This window comes from Gadus macrocephalus, chromosome 5 (genome assembly GCF_031168955.1).
Source record: "Gadus macrocephalus chromosome 5, ASM3116895v1".
In the NCBI taxonomy this organism is placed as follows: Eukaryota; Metazoa; Chordata; class Actinopteri; order Gadiformes; family Gadidae; genus Gadus; species Gadus macrocephalus.
In genome coordinates this window covers 20931484-20949435 of record NC_082386.1, presented here as the reverse complement: position 1 = coordinate 20949435, position 17952 = coordinate 20931484, and the positions used below count along the sequence as shown (strand labels likewise).

The window sequence follows — 17952 nt, the reverse complement described above, 5'->3', positions numbered from 1 at the left end:
CTTTGCTGGGCCCTGTCTGATTGGCTGTGCATGCTCGCAAAACGAGCTACCCGACCATAGCTCAGTCATTCGGGGAAAGTAAAACCTTGCTCTTATCTGGAGAGGTTGTGTCATTATGCAATGTTGTGTAATGACAACATACCTGAGAACAGTAACCGAAGTTTCTGAGGAAGACCAATCACAACGGCTCAGGAGGCCGTTGGGCGGGTCCTGAGGCGGGCCAATCATAACGGATCACAAGGCTAGTGGGCGGGGTTTTGTTGCGGTAGGCGCTGTCGTGCAGTATGGCGGACGATGGAGGAGCCAGTCCAAACGGACCTGTGGACACTAGCGGACCAGTTGACACCAGCGGCGGGCTGGGGACAGCGGACGAGCAGGACGGCCTCGGACTGGGTGGGATGCTGCTCCACCTCACTGTTGTAGTGGTGCTAGCGGCGCTGGGCTACGCGCTCTACCGGCGGCTGGGCCGGCGGCTCGGCGCGGCGGCGGCCCGGGACGGCCAGGCCTCGGCGCTCCCAAAGATGAGGAGAAGAGACTTTTCCCTGGAGCAGCTGGCGGAGTACGACGGCCTCGCCAACCCCCGCATCCTCATGGCCGTCAACATGAAGGTGTTTGACGTCACCACGGGAAAAAAGTTTTATGGAAAAGGTAAAAACAGGCGACACGTTAAGCTAGCCAGCTAATGTTGTTGGTAATTTAGCCAACGATAGCTGGTAGCAACAACAATGGATCTGGACGGCGATGTTAGCTTAGCTTGTAGCTGTGTGTGTGTGTGTGTGTGTGTGTGTGTGTGTGTGTGTGTGTGTGTGTGTGTGTGTGTGTGTGTGTGTGTGTGTGTGTGTGTGTGTGTGTGTGTGTGTGTGTGTGTGTGTGTGTGTGTGTGTGTGTGTGTGTGTGTGTGTGTGTGTGTGTGTGTGTGTGTGTGAGATGGGCGTTGGTGGCTCCGTGTTGTGAACATGGCATAGCAGGATTAACCGCCGGTTTCAAACAAAGTCGACATTATGATTGCTGTAAGTAGACGAAATGAATAGCACTCAGTAAATATTGTGAATATTATGATTGACATTATTAAGCTAGTTGGCATGTTCAGAGAAACTCTGTATTTGCTAATAGTTATAAGCACCTTAAAAGTATTGCAACACTCTTGATAGTCTATAAAGAGTTATTCCATCGTTTTACAACACTAATATTTAGTCATATAAACACTCAAACTCTCGTTCTAAACACTAACAGTCCAAAGTCAGGTAAACAAGCAGGTAAAAAAACGTGTCCACTATAATACAGGTCAAACTGACCTAACATAGACTGTATTCAATACAGGTTAAACTGACCTAACATAAAATGTATTTAATACATGTTAAACTGACTTAACATAGTCTTTATTTAATACAGGTTAAACTGACTTAACGTAGACTGTATATAATACAGGTTAAACTCACCTAACATAGACTGTATATATAATACAGGTTAAACTCACCTAACATAGACTGTATATATAATACAGGTTAAACTGACTTAACATGGAATATAGGGTTAGTAATGGTGAGACTTATTGGTGTTAATGGTGAGACTTATTGGTGTTAATGGTGAGACTTATTGGTGGTAATGGTGAGACTTAATGGTGGTAATGGTGAGACTTTATGGTTGTAATGTTGAGACTTATTGGAGGTAATGGGGAGACTTGTTGGCTGAAATGGCGAGACTTATTGGTTTTAATGGTGAGTCTTATATTGTATAGTTATTTTAATGTCATGGGGCATGCACTTATTTTGATATGTATTGTGGCACAGATTTGAAGCAGGATTTGTACTGAATTACTCCAAGGTACAGCCACCAACATTTCTCAAAGTCTGGCTTTAGATGGCTAATGTTTAGTTTGCTGGCCAACGTTTAGTTGCTGGCCTGGGTCTAGTTCCTGGCCTGGGAAGGTAGATTTCCCCCACGTTTGAGGAGTTTGATAATAACAAGGTCCTGAGTACTGAGCTGTAGAGGACATGTGATGCAGCGTTGCGCGACTGAGGCGCTCTGGTGAATCTACAATAGCAGTTTGTCGTTTGAAAGAAACCAGGCTCTGTATTCCAGACATGTGACGGGTGAACTTAAGACCTGATCCCCGGTATGAGTCTAGCTTAAGACCTGATCAACGGTATGAGTCTAGCTTAAGACCTGATCACCGGTATGAGTCTGTCTTAAGACCTGATCAACGGTTTGAGTACAGCTTAAGACCTGATCACCGGTATGAGTCCGTCTTAAGACCTGACACTGATCAACGGTTTGAGTCTACTTAAGACCTGATCACCTGTATGAGTCTAGCTCGAGACCTGATCCCAGTCTGAGTCTAGCTTAAGACCTGATTCCCGGTATGAGTCTAGTTTAAGACCTGATCACCGGTATGAGTCTGGTTTAAGACCTGATCAACGGTATCGAGTCTAGCTTAAGACCGGATCAACGGTACGAGTCTACTTAAGACCTGATGACCGGTATGAGTCTAGCTGAAGACCTGATTACCGGATTGAGTCTAGCTGAAGACCTGATTACTGGATTGAGTCTAGCTTTAGACCTGATCACCGAATTGAGTCTAGCTTTAGACCTGATCAACGGTATGAGTCTAGTTTATGACCTGATCGGTTGAGGGGTCTTCGGTGAGGGTTTCAGTTCGCAATAATATATACAACCACCTGATGCCGCCGTTTCAATTCCAGTCTAAAAGCTTTATGGCACGTCTATTGTTTTGAACAGTATTACCGATGCATTATTTATCTTTAATTTTTGATGGAAGTATGTTTTCTTTCTCTACGAGAGTTTTGTACTTTGTTATTGCATAATAATAATTATTATTCTTTAATTCTTTTATATACATTGGTAGTCAAGGCGGGGCCCTGTTGTTGTTAAGGCGGCTGCCTTAACCACACAGCGCTGGGGGAAACACTGACTGGTATGAGTCTAGCTTAAGACCTGATCACCTGTATGAGTCTAGTTTAAGACCTGATCACCTGTATGAGTCTAGCTTAAGACCTGATCACCTGTATGAGTCTAGCTTAAGACCTGATGACCGGTATGAGTCTATCTTAAGACCTGATCACCTGTATGAGTCTAGCTTAAGACCTGATCACCTGTATGAGTCTAGCTTAAGACCTGATCACCTGTATGAGTCTAGCTTAAGACCTGATCACCTGTATGAGTCTAGCTTAAGACCTGATGACCTGTATGAGTCTAGCTTAAGACCTGATGACCTGTATGAGTCTAGCTTAAGACCTGATGACCGGTATGAGTCTAGCTTAAGACCTGATGACCGGTATGAGTCTAGCTTAAGACCTGATCACCTGTATGAGTCTAGCTTAAGACCTGATCACCTGTATGAGTCTAGCTTAAGACCTGATCACCTGTATGAGTCTAGCTTAAGACCTGATCACCTGTATGAGTCTAGCTTAAGACCTGATGACCGGTATGAGTCTAGCTTAAGACCTGATCACCGGTATGAGTCTAGCTTAAGACCTGATGACCGGTATGAGTCTAGCTTAAGACCTGATCACCTGTATGAGTCTAGCTTAAGACCTGATGACCGGTATGAGTCTAGCTTAAGACCTGATCACCGGTATGAGTCTGTCTTAAGACGGTCAGCAGCCCTCCTCTCTCAGAGCCATTGTTTGGTAGAGCTGCCATGCTTTTTAATCTTTTTCCAAGACCTTTTATTTAAACTGTCAGACCAGTAGACGGAAGTAGGAAAAGTAAGCAAAACGTATACAGAATACAGATACAGTAGAGAGATACAGTAGAGACAGTTACAGTACAGATACAGTAGACATTTACTGTAGAAATTCCTTGGATTAAAAAAGCAAGCGGCTAAGGAAGAGCTTTGAAGGGACTTCAGTCTCCTCCCACTGCGACTTGGTGTACTCACTAGTTAACCTACTGTCGGCTTTAAGGGATGCCACCAGGGATTGACGATATTCCTGCCACACTATACATCTGCTCAGATGTGTTGCTGGTGGCTCCTATTGTAAGATGCAGTGGCTCCTATTGTAAGATGCAGTGGCTCCTATTGTAAGATGCAGTGGCTCCTAATGTAAGATGCAGTGGCTCCTATTGTAAGATGCAGTGGCTCCTATTGTAAGATGCAGTGGCTCCTATTGTAAGATGCAGTGGCTCCTATTGTAAGATGCAGTGGCTCCTAATGTAAGATGCAGTGGCTCCTCATGTAAGATGCAGTAACAGTGGCTCCTAGCAGCAGTAGTAGCATTAGCAGCAGTAGTAGCATAAGCAGCAGTAGCAATGCAGCAGCCGCCGCGGTCGCGGCAGCAGTAGTAGTCGTAGTAGTAGCAGCAGTAGCAGCATCATTTGTAGTTGTAGTTCCAGCAGCAGTAGTAGTAATGGAGTTGTAGTACTAGTAGCAGTAACGTCATACGTTGTGCCCCCAGACGGTCCGTACGGGATCTTCGCGGGCCGGGACGCGTCGCGGGGCTTGGCCACCTTCTGCCTGGAGAAGGACACGCTGCTGGACCGGTACGACGACCTGTCGGACCTCAACGCCGTGCAGATGGAGAGCGTCCGCGAGTGGGAGATGCAGTTCATGGGTATGTTGAGAACATGGTTCACACTATATACATGATATAACATATTAACATGGGCACCACATGTTTATTCTATCATATAACATACTAACATGGGTACCACATGTTTATTTTATCATATAACATACTAACATGGGCACCACATGTTTATTCTATCATATAACATACTAACATGGGTAGCACATGTTTATTCTATCATATAACATACTAACATGGGTACCACATGTTTATTCTATCAAATAACATATTAACATGGGTAGCACATGTTTATTCTATCATATAACATACTAACATGGGTAGCACATGTTTATTCTATCATATAACATACTAACATGGGTAGCACATGTTTATTCTATCATATAACATACTAACATGGGTAGCACATGTTTATTCTATCATATAACATACTAACATGGGTAGCACATGTTTATTCTATCATATAACATACTAACATGGGTAGCACATGTTTATTCTATCATATAACATACTAACATGGGTAGCACATGTTTATTCTATCATATAACATACTAACATGGGCACCACATGTTTATTCTATCATATAACATACTAACATGGGTACCACATGTTTATTCTATCATATAACATACTAACATGGGTACCACATGTTTATTCTATCAAATAACATACTAACATGGGTAGCACATGTTTATTCTATCATATAACATACTAACATGGGTAGCACATGTTTATTCTATCATATAACATACTAACATGGGTAGCACATGTTTATTCTATCATATAACATACTAACATGGGTAGCACATGTTTATTCTATCATATAACATACTAACATGGGTAGCACATGTTTATTCTATCATATAACATACTAACATGGGTACCACATGTTTATTCTATCATATAACATACTAACATGGGTACCACATGTTTATTCTATCATATAACATACTAACATGGGTAGCACATGTTTATTCTATCATATAACATACTAACATGGGTAGCACATGTTTATTCTATCATAACATACTAACATGGGTAGCACATGTTTATTCTATCAAATAACATACTAACATGGGTAGCACATGTTTATTCTATCATATAACATACTAACATGGGTAGCACATGTTTATTCTATCATATAACATACTAACATGGGTAGCACATGTTTATTCTATCATATAACATGCTAACATGGGTACCACATGTTCTATCATGTAACATACTATCATGTGTAGAACATGTTTATTCTATCGTGTAACATGCTATCATGGGTACCACTTTTATTCTATATATCATATAACATATCGATTGGTTGTATTTGTTTTGGTTGTCGTGGTGATAGTGGTTAGGGTTAGGTGTCGAGGTGTCCCTGAGCAAGGCCCCCCACCCTCCCTGATCATGGTTGACCCGACAGTGTGGGAATGTTAGTCTGAACAGTTTGAGGCTCTCTTGGTTCTGATGTTGTCTTGGATGTAATGGTTCTAGTGGTCTCTTGGTTCTAGTGGTCTCTTGGTTCTAGTGGTCTCTTGGTTCTAGTGGTCTATTGGTTCTAGTGGTCTCTTGGTTCTAGTGGTCTCTTGGTTCTAGTGGTTCTAATGGTCTCTTGGTTCTAGTGGTCTCTTGGTTCTAGTGGTCTCTTGGTTCTAGTGGTCTCTTGGTTCTAGTGGTTCTAATGGTCTCTTGGTTCTAGTGGTTCTAATGGTCTCTTGGTTCTAATGGTCTCTTGGTTCTAATGGTCTCTTGGTTCTAGTGGTCTCTTGGTTCTAGTGGTCTCTTGGTTCTAGTTGTTCTAGTGGTCTCTTGGTTCTAGTGGTTCTAGTGGTCTCTTGGTTCTAGTGGTCTCTTGGTTCTAGTGGTCTATTGGTTCTAGTGGTCTCTTGGTTCTAGTGGTCTCTTGGTTCTAGTGGTCTCTTGGTTCTAGTGGTCTCTTGGTTCTAATGGTCTCTTGGTTCTAGTGGTCTCTTGGTTCTAGTGGTCTCTTGGTTCTAGTGGTCTCTTGGTTCTAGTGGTCTCTTGGTTCTAGTGGTCTCTTGGTTCTAGTGGTCTCTTGGTTCTAGTGGTTCTAGTGGTCTCTTGGTTCTAGTGGTCTCTTGGTTCTAGTGGTCTCTTGGTTCTAATGGTCTCTTGGTTCTAATGGTCTCTTGGTTCTAGTGGTCTCTTGGTTCTAGTGGTCTCTTGGTTCTAGTGGTCTCTTGGTTCTAGTGGTCTCTTGGTTCTAGTGGTTCTAGTGGTCTCTTTGTTCTAGTGGTCTCTTTGTTCTAGTGGTCTCTTGGTTCTAGTGGTCTCTTGGCTCTAGTGGTCTCTTGGTTCTAATGGTCTCTTGGTTCTAGTGGTCTCTTGGTTCTAGTGGTCTCTTGGTTCTAGTGGTCTCTTGGTTCTAGTGGTCTCTTGGTTCTAGTTGTTCTAGTGGTCTCTTGGTTCTAGTGGTTCTAGTGGTCTCTTGGTTCTAGTGGTCTCTTGGTTCTAGTGGTCTCTTGGTTCTAGTGGTCTATTGGTTCTAGTGGTCTCTTGGTTCTAGTGGTCTCTTGGTTCTAATGGTCTCTTGTTTCTAGTGGTCTCTTGGTTCTAGTCAGGTCTCTTGGTTCTAGTGGTCTCTTGGTTCTAGTCAGGTCTCTTGGTTCTAGTGGTCTCTTGGTTCTAGTGGTCTCTTGGTTCTAGTGGTCTCTTGGTTCTAGTGGTCTCTTGGTTCTAGTGGTCTCTTGGTTCTAGTGGTCTCTTGGTTCTAGTGGTCTCTTGGTTCTAGTGGTCTCTTGGTTCTAGTGGTCTCTTGGTTCTAGTTGTTCTAGTGGTCTCTTGGTTCTAGTTGTTCTAGTGGTCTCTTGGTTCTAGTGGTTCTAGTGGTCTCTTGGTTCTAGTGGTCTCTTGGTTCTAGTGGTCTCTTGGTTCTAGTGGTCTCTTGGTTCTAGTGGTCTCTTGGTTCTAGTGGTCTCTTGGTTCTAGTGGTCTCTTGGTTCTAGTGGTCTCTTGGTTCTAGTGGTCTCTTGGTTCTAGTGGTCTCTTGGTTCTAGTGGTCTCTTGGTTCTAGTGGTTCTAGTGGTCTCTTGGTTCTAGTGGTTCTAGTGGTCTCTTGGTTCTAGTGGTCTCTTGGCTCTAGTGGTCTCTTGGCTCTAGTGGTCTCTTGGTTCTAATGGTCTCTTGGTTCTAGTGGTCTCTTGGTTCTAGTGGTTCTAGTGGTCTCTTGGTTCTAGTGGTCTCTTGGTTCTAGTGGTCTCTTGGTTCTAGTGGTCTCTTGGTTCTAGTGGTCTCTTGGTTCTAGTGGTCTCTTGGTTCTAGTGGTCTCTTGGTTCTAGTGGTCTCTTGGTTCTAATGGTCTCTTGGTTCTAGTGGTCTCTTGGTTCTAGTGGTTCTAGTGGTCTCTTGGTTCTAGTGGTCTCTTGGCTCTAGTGGTCTCTTGGTTCTAATGGTCTCTTGTTTCTAGTGGTCTCTTGGTTCTAGTCAGGTCTCTTGGTTCTAGTGGTCTCTTGGTTCTAGTCAGGTCTCTTGGTTCTAGCGGTCTCTTGGTTCTAGTGGTCTCTTGGTTCTAGTCAGGTCTCTTGATTCTAATGGTCTCTTGGTTCTAGTGGTCTCTTGGTTCTAGTGGTCTCTTGGTTCTAGTGGTCTCTTGGTTCTAGTGGTCTCTTGGTTCTAGTGGTCTCTTGGTTCTAGTGGTCTCTTGTAGGGCTGGGCGATATGGGCCAAAATGAATATCTCGATATATTTTTACTATATCTCGATACACGATATATATCTCGATATATTTTGAATCTCCTCTAGAGCACATCATAAATGCTCGATTCAACCATGTCTGGCATAATGTTACGTCAGTAATAATTCTAGTATTCCTGAAATATAAGTCTGCATGTAGATTACATGAAACAACATATTGTTTAAACTCATTAGTGCTTTGTATTGGAACAATTTAGAACTTGCACATAAGAAAAGGAAAATCACAGCAAGTTAGATTTACCAACACAGCATTTATTCAAACCGTTAATTATTTATTAACTGTTAATAATAATTATTATATATACACTGCCAGACGACGGATCCAATGCTATTCTTTTTCAAAACCAAATCCTCAGTTTCCATCCTTTTTTCTCTCTCGCTGTTCTCACTCACCGGTCGGAGGTACACACACCTACAGCAGCGCGCCGTCCAGACTACGTCACACACGCGCGTCCATGAGAATCTCGCGGACTCGCAACGGGTGGGGGGAGTGAGTGTGTTTGTGCCATTGCATGTCTTTACCTTTTGTGGAAGAGGGAGAGACGTCGGACGCAAGCTTTTGATATTATACAATTATATTATATTATATACTATTATATATAGAGCTCCGGGAGTCGCAAACGGCAACAATCACTTTCTCCTCCATGCTGCAGTTCACCCCGGACTGCACTGAGTTTGACGGTTGAACGCTGATTGGCTGTTTACGTTACATATGTCACTCAGTGACCACGCTGTTGAACGCTGATTGGCTGTCATCACGAGAAATGAAAATACATTTCAACTTTGTCGCGCCACAAATCCTCGTGAACGCGCTCGCCTCTGCACAGCGAAAGTGTGGCGCGACAAATCAAAACTTGGTGCCGGTTTTCTCTCGCGAAGAATTCGCCCAATACGCGTCTACGTTCACTTTATATGGGATTTTGTCGCCCCATCGCGTTTGGTGTGAACGCACAATGAGTATGCCGGCGGCTGCAAAAATAAACATTACGTGCCAATTTGTATTCGATGTTCGCGACAGGGGCATTTTATACATCCCCTGGAGAACATCTCGCGATACATAGCATATATTCGATATATCGCCCAGCCCTAGTCTCTTGGTTCTAAATGTCTCTTGGTTCTAGTGGTCTCTTTGTTCTAGTGGTCTCTTGGTTCTAAATGTCTCTTGGTTCTAGTGGTCTCTTGGTTCTAATGGTTTCTTGGTTCTCCTGGTTCTCTTCCAGAGAAGTACGACTACGTGGGTCGGTTGCTGAAGCCCGGGGACGAGCCTTCGGAGTACACTGACGAGGAGGACGTCAAAGACCACCTGAAACACGACTGACCCGGCCTGGTCTCCTGTCAGCGCCTCCTCCTCCCTTCGCCTCCACCCCCTCCACCTTCTGCCCCCCCCCCCCCCCCCCCGCCCGTCTATCTGATGCTGGTAGACCCCCCCCCCCTCCCCAGGAGGAGGTGGAGAACTGAACTGCTTCAGCCTTCAAACGCTTCTCAATCAATCAATCAAGCGAGCGACCGATGGACCAGCGGTCTGGGTTTGTGCAGGGGGGGGCCCCTCGGTGGGGGGGTGGAGAGTGGGGGTGCTGCTGCTAGTCTGCTCCGTCACCATGTGATTGTATTTGTGGAGTAGGGTAGCAGAGGGAGGGGGGTACAGCCAGCTGCAGCTCTGTAGACGTCCCTGAAGCTCAAAGTATTAATTGTGCCTTATTTAGTTTGTTGTGTCCAGTCTGGTAGACCCCCCCCCCCCCCCCCCCCCCTCACACAGACTCCACTTCTTTGTAAATACAGTTTGACGTTCACAGTGTTACTGCCATACCCCCATCTCTATATCCTGCTCTGTCCACCCCTGGTTCGTCTGCTTTTCTTTGTGCTGAGGTGCGTTTCCGCCGTTGGCCAGCGGGGGCGCTGGGGAGCTGTCCTGCAGACTGTGGAGAAGCGTTGTGTAAATATCTCTGGTCATGACGCATGTGCAACAGTGTGAGCTACGCCCACTCGTCAGCTATTTAAATGTTGGGTGTCTGTCAGGACTGGTTCTCTAGATAATAAATGATTTGGTTAATAAACTCCTGTGTGGTCATTATTAGGGATATTGTATGAGGATGATTATTATATGCCATTAATGTTACCAATATTAGTTGTAGAGCAGTAGTTCATAGTATTACTATCATTGCTATAATTGTATATTAACCAGACCTTATTCCCGGGAAACTCATCTCGATACCGAACTCATCAACAGAATGGTGCAAATGTTACTGGGAGAGTGGGCGGGACTTTCAGCTACATGAACGATAACAACTTGATTAATCCTCTGAGCAGAAACTTTTACATGGTTTAGAGGAGAGAGGGCGGGACTTTTAGTTCCATGGTTTAGGGAGAGAGGGCGGGACTTTTAGTTCCATGGTTTAGAGGAAAGAGGGCGGGACTTTTAGTTCCATGGTTTAGGGAGAGGGCGGGACTTTTAGTTCCATGGTTTAGAGGAAAGAGGGCGGGACTTTTAGTTCCATGGTTAAGGGAGAGAGGGCGGGACTTTTAGTTCCATGGTTTAGGGAGAGAGGGCGGGACTTTTAGTTCCATGGTTAAGGGAGAGAGGGTGGGACTTTTACATGGTTTAGAGGAAAGAGGGCGGGACTTTTAGTTCCATGGTTTAGGGAGAGGGCGGGACTTTTAGTTCCATGGTTTAGAGGAAAGAGGGCGGGACTTTTAGTTCCATGGTTTAGGGAGAGGGCGGGACTTTTAGTTCCATGGTTTAGAGGAAAGAGGGCGGGACTTTTAGTTCCATGGTTTAGGGAGAGAGGGTGGGACTTTTAGTTCCATGGTTAAGGGAGAGAGGGCGGGACTTTTAGTTCCATGGTTTAGGGAGAGAGGGCGGGACTTTTAGTTCCATGGTTTAGGGAGAGAGGGCGGGACTTTTAGTTCCATGGTTTAGGGAGAGAGGGCGGGACTTTTAGTTCCATGGTTTAGGGAGAGAGGGCGGGACTTTTAGTTCCATGGTTTAGAGGTGTAAAAGGGCGGAACTTTCCGTTGCATGGTTTAGGGAGAGAGGGAGGGACTTTCAGTTATGTGGTTTAGAGAGAGTTGGTGGGACTTCCAGTAACCTGGTATAGAGGAGAGGGGGCGGGACTTTCAGTTCAATGGTTTAGACTCAGAGGAGAGAGGGGGCGGGACATTCAGTTACCTGTATAGAGGAGAGGGGCGGGACTTTCAGTTCAATGGTTTAGACTAGAGGGGCGGGACTCTTCAGTAACGGGGTTTAGGGGAGCAGGGGAGGTTTGCCCAGAACCAGCCTACCAAACAAATGTTGAGCAAATCCTCACCCACTTCACCCACCCCTGCTACAGAAGAACCTCGTCAGACCGAAGACATCAGCAGGCCGCAAGGGCTTGTTGGAGCCCAGCAGAGAGCAGTCTGGTGTTGACTACACACGTACGCACAGACAGACATTTTGGCCCCTTTTGTCCCTGAGTTGACATTTTTCCACTCGGAGAAGCTAGGGCGGGCTCAGACACTAATATGCTTAATCTTTGCAGTTCTAGGGACGAAAAGATCGAAGAACTTTGGCTGGAACGACGGCTTAGAGTGTTGGTCCCTGTTTCCTTGCTGGTGTCAGGGTTACACCTAACCCTGGAAATCATCGGGAGAACACATTGGGAGGGAGGGAGCTTTGAGGGAGAGGCCTTACTGTTCCCTGGTCCCTCTGCGCTGTCTTTATTCGCTCACATCTGACCTACGGCATCTTTGGGGATCAATCTTTCAATTGGAGAAACATTTAAATTGGTTCTTCAGCATTTCTGGTCTCTAAACGGGCGATGTATGGTCACAGTGATATCTGTATAAAATATCAAAGCTGAAACTCCACTGATTTCAACAGTCCCAGCCATCTCTTTCTCTCTCTTTCACTCTGTCTGTCTGTCTGTCTTTCTGTCTCTCGCCCTTCTCTCTATAAATATATATATGTATTTTTTGTAGATAACTTAACATAACTGTCGTATTTCATAACTGTGCACAGTTATGAAATCCGCAAAGCGTTCTTTTGTTGTTTGTTGTTCAAGCAGTTATTTATGAGGCCTGTCTCTTTAAATAAATCACTGGTATGTGTGGACCGCTTGCATGCCATAAAAGGAGATGGTCAGCTCAGTGATTGAGCGACTTTGGTCATGTTAACTACGTTCTTTATTTAAATACTAATTGGATGAAAATGTGTATTTTACAAACGTTCACGATCAATTATTTCTTTGTAATTAATGCATCTGAATTAAATAAGAGGCATTTCTGAACATAGACAGTCAAAGTTCTCAATGTGTTGCGCAGGGGCGCCTCCTAGCGGTCGGGGTTGTTACTACGGGCCCGCGTCCTAGTGGTCGGGGGTTGTTACTACGGGCCCGCCCCTCTAGCGGTCGGGGGTTGTTACTACGGGCCTCCCCCCCCCTAGCGGACGGGGGTTGTACTACGGCCTGCCCCCGTGACGTCATGTGTTGGTGTGTGTATGTGGACTGCGGGTCGAACGGTCGCCAGAATTTCAAACTCCGTCCTGCGCCGACCTGACGTGCTTCTGTACGTACTGTCCACTTTATTATCAGCTCTCCGCGGGGTTCGATACTGTTTAATATCTTCGATGTGTGCATAAATGTTCAATATTTTCATTGCCGGTTTCATAGGTGGTTTTCTAACCAGTTTGTATTTTGATCGCGGGGAAAACGCGACGTCGTCATTTAAAATGGCGCCACGGTGCCCCGCTGGTGCGTTAGCATCACAGCTAACAACATATTCCAACACGATACACAGTACAAGCTGCTCTAACAAACAGCGGGTCCGAGCCTTTTCTATATCAATCATAGACCGATCATGACGGGTTGCAGTGCGGAATGAGAACATGACGCTGGCCCAGTTTCAGGCTAACTCTGTAGCTCACCTGGCTAACCCTACCCTAGCCGATAACCTGTTAGCGTGGCTCTCAGGCGCTAGCTGTGTCCCCTGCCGGCCGCTCTGAGCCAGAGAGCAGGGCGGACATGTCTTATGTGTGACACGTCAACAGTAACGGTCTTGTTTGATACGGAGTGGTGACGCTGCCGGGTAACTTTAGGTTAGCTTCTGGTTAGCTTGAGTGTCAAGACGATGGGAAGGTTAGCTGCGACGGATAGCCTCCTAGCTCCTCCGGGTTGACTGCGCCCCGCCCTCCCGGGGTCGGGGTTCGAGTCCCCTGCCTGCAGGGCGGGAGGTCAGAGTGACGCGCTCACTCCTCACTACCGGGCACGTGGCCTCCGGTCGTTGTCATGGCTACGGAAGCGAGAGCGAGGGGGCAGCGTGACGTAGTCGGGTGGAGCCTGATCATATTTTTAGTACCAATACAATACAAATAATCTTTTATAGTTATTGTCATTTATATCATTCTATTAAAATCCGTTATAGCATCTATTTGATCCCTTTACGGGGTTGAGAGCACTGTTGCAAGTTAACACATACAACAGACTATCATATATTGTGTGTGATTTGTGTATTCTCTGATCCCAGCATTGTGTTATCGTGGTGTATTCTCTGTTGCCAGTACTGTGTATACTTGGTGTATTCTCTGTTACCAGGGTTACGTTGTGTTTACCTGGTGTAGTCTCTGTTACCAGGGTTACGTTGTGTTTACCTGGTGTATTCTCTGTTACCAGGGTTACGTTGTGTTTACCTGGTGTAGTCTCTGTTACCAGGGTTACGTTGTGTTTACCTGGTGTATTCTCTGTTACCAGGGTTACGTTGTGTTTACCTGGTGTAGTCTCTGTTACCAGGGTTACGTTGTGTTTACCTGGTGTATTCTCTGTTACCAGGGTTACGTTGTGTTTACCTGGTGTATTCTCTGTTACCAGGGTTACGTTGTGTTTACCTGGTGTAGTCTCTGTTACCAGGGTTACGTTGTGTTTACCTGGTGTATTCTCTGTTAACAGCCGAGCACCATGAAGAGGGTCAGACGACTCAGCAGCAGCGACGAGTCTGACCATGGCAGTAAGTAAACACACCGTCCTCCACCTCACCACCACCTACAACATGTCAACTCACCATCTCATCACCTCCTCCACCTTACCACCACCTACAACATGTCAACTCACCATCTCATCACCTCCTCCACCTTACCACCACCTACAACATGTCAACTCACCATCTCATCACCTCCTCCACCTTACCACCACCTACAACATGTCAACTCACCATCTCATCACCTCCTCCACCTTACCACCACCTACAACATGTCAACTCACCATCTCATCACCTCCTCCACCTTACCACCACCTACAACATGTCAACTCACCATCTCATCACCTCCTCCACCTTACCACCACCTACAACATGTCAACTCACCATCTCATCACCTCCTCCACCTTACCACCACCTACAACATGTCAACTCACCATCTCATCACCTCCTCCACCTTACCACCACCTACAACATGTCAACTCACCATCTCATCACCTCCTCCACCATACCACCACCTACAACATGTCAACTCACCATCTCATCACCTCCTCCACCTTACCCCCACAACAACATGTCAACTCACCATCTCATCACCTCCTCCACCTTACCCCCACCTACAACATGTCAACTCACCATCTCATCACCTCCTCCACCTTACCCCCACAACAACATGTCAACTAGAGCCCGACCGAAATAGGATTTTTAAGGCCGATACCGATGCAAATATTTGGTGGTTTAAAAATCCGATATTCTGATATTTCGGCCGATATATATGTAAAAAAGAATTTCCATATACGCGTAACAAAACACAAGCAGATTTCCGTTACATTGTCTATTTGTAATTATTTATGAGTCCTCAATAAAATAATTAGGTAATGCAGTTTAAAAATAAACTTTATTTTATTGTTTTATTGTCCCAAAAGGGAAGTCAAAATCTAAATTTATTAAAGTTCTGATAAGTCAAATGTATAAAAATACAAACTTAAGATATGAAACTCAAAGTCCTTCGAACAAAAACACAATAACCCCCAAAAAAGGGGTTATATCGGGCCGCCGATATATCGGTCAGGCTCTTATGTCCATAGTCAACACTCCACCTCCTCCACCATAACACCACCTACAACACACCACCTCCTCCACCATAACACCACCTACAACACACCACCTCCTCCACCATAACACCACCTACAACATGTCAACACACACCACCTCCTCCACCATAACACCACCTACAACATGTCAACACACACCACCTCCTCCACCGAACCACCAACTACAACATGTCAACCCACCATCTCACCCCCTCCTCCACATAACACCACCTACAACACGTCAACACTCCACCTCCTCCACATAACACCACCTACAACACGTCAACACTCCACCTCCTCCACCATAACACCACCTACAACATGTCAACCCACCATCTCACCCCCTCCTCCACCATAACACCACCTACAACATGTCAACACTCCACCTCCTCCACCGAACCACCAACTACAACATGTCAACACACAGCCCAACCACCAACTACAACATGTCAACACACAGCCCAACCACCAACTACAACATGTCAACACACAGCCCAACCACCAACTACAACATGTCAACACACAGCCCAACCACCAACTACAACATGTCAACACACAGCCCAACCACCAACTACAACATGTCAACACACAGCCCAACCACCAACTACAACATGTCAACACACAGCCCAACCACCAACTACAACATGTCAACACACAGCCCAACCACCACCTACAACATGTCAACACACAGCCCAACCACCAACTACAACATGTCAACACACAGCCCAACCACCAACTACAACATGTCAACACACAGCCCAACCACCAACTACAACATGTCAACACACAGCCCAACCACCAACTACAACATGTCAACACACAGCCCAACCACCAACTACAACACGTCAACACACAGCCCAACCACCACCTACAACATGTCAACACACAGCCCAACCACCAACTACAACATGTCAACACACAGCCCAACCACCAACTACAACATGTCAACACACAGCCCAACCACCAACTACAACATGTCAACACACAGCCCAACCACCAACTACAACATGTCAACACACAGCCCAACTACAACATGTCAACACACAGCCCAACCACCAACTACAACATGTCAACACACAGCCCAACCACCAACTACAACACGTCAACACACAGCCCAACCACCAACTACAACATGTCAACACACAGCCCAACCACCAACTACAACATGTCAACACACAGCCCAACCACCAACTACAACATGTCAACACACAGCCCAACCACCAACTACAACATGTCAACACACAGCCCAACCACCAACTACAACATGTCAACACACAGCCCAACCACCAACTACAACATGTCAACACACAGCCCAACCACCAACTACAACATGTCAACACACAGCCCAACCACCAACTACAACATGTCAACACACAGCCCAACCACCAACTACAACATGTCAACACACAGCCCAACCACCAACTACAACACGTCAACACACAGCCCAACCACCAACTACAACATGTCAACACACAGCCCAACCACCAACTACAACATGTCAACACACAGCCCAACCACCAACTACAACACACAGCCCAACCACCAACTACAACATGTCAACACACAGCCCAACCACCAACTACAACATGTCAACACACAGCCCAACCACCAACTACAACACGTCAACACACAGCCCAACCACCAACTACAACATGTCAACACACAGCCCAACCACCAACTACAACATGTCAACACACAGCCCAACCACCAACTACAACATGTCAACATGCGATTAGTCTGAATTAAGACTGCAGAACAACCTGTCAAAGTCTCAGATGTAATCCTAAAAACATTTATTTTGAATTATTGGAAAGCAGCTTAAGCAGTCACTTCTGAATCTAAATGTTCTCAGTTCCCGTGGAGCGAGACTTTCAACTGAACACCAGTTTCACATCCTCCCACTGAGCCAGTCCATAGTCACCGGTGTGTTGAGGCAATAACAGATTCACCGTTCTATTCCAGCGGACCTCCGTGCTCATGACTAGGTTCTTTCATCGGGCCGTTTCACGCTCTCGTTCCGTATGCATGCCGGCGCCATCAAACACCGAAGAGAAACACGTGGATTAGTTTGTTTTATGGGCGTTATTGGAGAAAACGACCTCGCCCGGGCAGCTTTTTGGAGCACGACTCAAATTATAATAAAATATATATTGTGTTGATTAAAATATCGTAGTCTACTAAACTGAACTATTTGGAAAGTGATTGGTTTGTTTATTGCTTGATTGATCATCAGGCAGTGGATTTTCTAGTAATTCAATTCAATTCAATTGTATTTGTATTAATCACCATTACACTCTCAAAGGGCTTAACTGGCCAAATATTTATGACCCCCCCCTTTACCCAAGCCCCCAAAAGGGCAAGAAAAAACTCCCTTGAAATAAGCAAGGAAGAAATCTTGAGAAGAAACGCAGTCACATGCAACACGGAGCCAATCACATGCACTCAGTAGCCAGGTGTAAACTCTGTCCCCTCCCCTTCAGGTAACTCCACCTGCTGGTCGCAGCACTCTCAGACCCTGGCCCGACGGAGCACAGGCATGAAGGCGTCTGAGGTAGGGCTCCAAACACCACCTACGTCACTGCTACATCCCCATCACACTGCCTACGTCACTACTACATCACCAACACACTGCCTACGTCACTGCTACATCACCATCACAC

The 17952-nt window shown here is 45.7% G+C and overlaps 2 protein-coding genes across 3 annotated transcripts in view; both read left to right on the top strand.

Moving 5' to 3' along the window:
• The first annotated feature begins 72 nt into the window (after positions 1-72).
• On the top strand, positions 73-10309 carry pgrmc2 (progesterone receptor membrane component 2). Its single transcript, XM_060051686.1, has 3 exons — positions 73-648; positions 4419-4574; positions 9476-10309. The coding sequence occupies exons 1-3, from the start codon at positions 285-287 to the stop codon at positions 9571-9573; spliced, it is 618 nt and encodes a 205-aa protein (XP_059907669.1). The 5' UTR covers positions 73-284; the 3' UTR covers positions 9574-10309.
• Positions 10310-12681: 2372 nt separating this feature from the next.
• jade1 (jade family PHD finger 1) overlaps positions 12682-17952 on the top strand; it is a 16911-nt gene continuing 11640 nt past the window's right edge. For both annotated transcript variants that reach the window (XM_060051451.1, XM_060051450.1), the window contains exons 1-3: positions 12682-12797; positions 14174-14231; positions 17773-17843. In XM_060051451.1, coding sequence (XP_059907434.1) covers positions 14183-14231; positions 17773-17843 — 120 coding nt within the window. In that variant the 5' untranslated portion in view covers positions 12682-12797; positions 14174-14182. The remainder of the gene's footprint in view (positions 12798-14173; positions 14232-17772; positions 17844-17952) is intronic.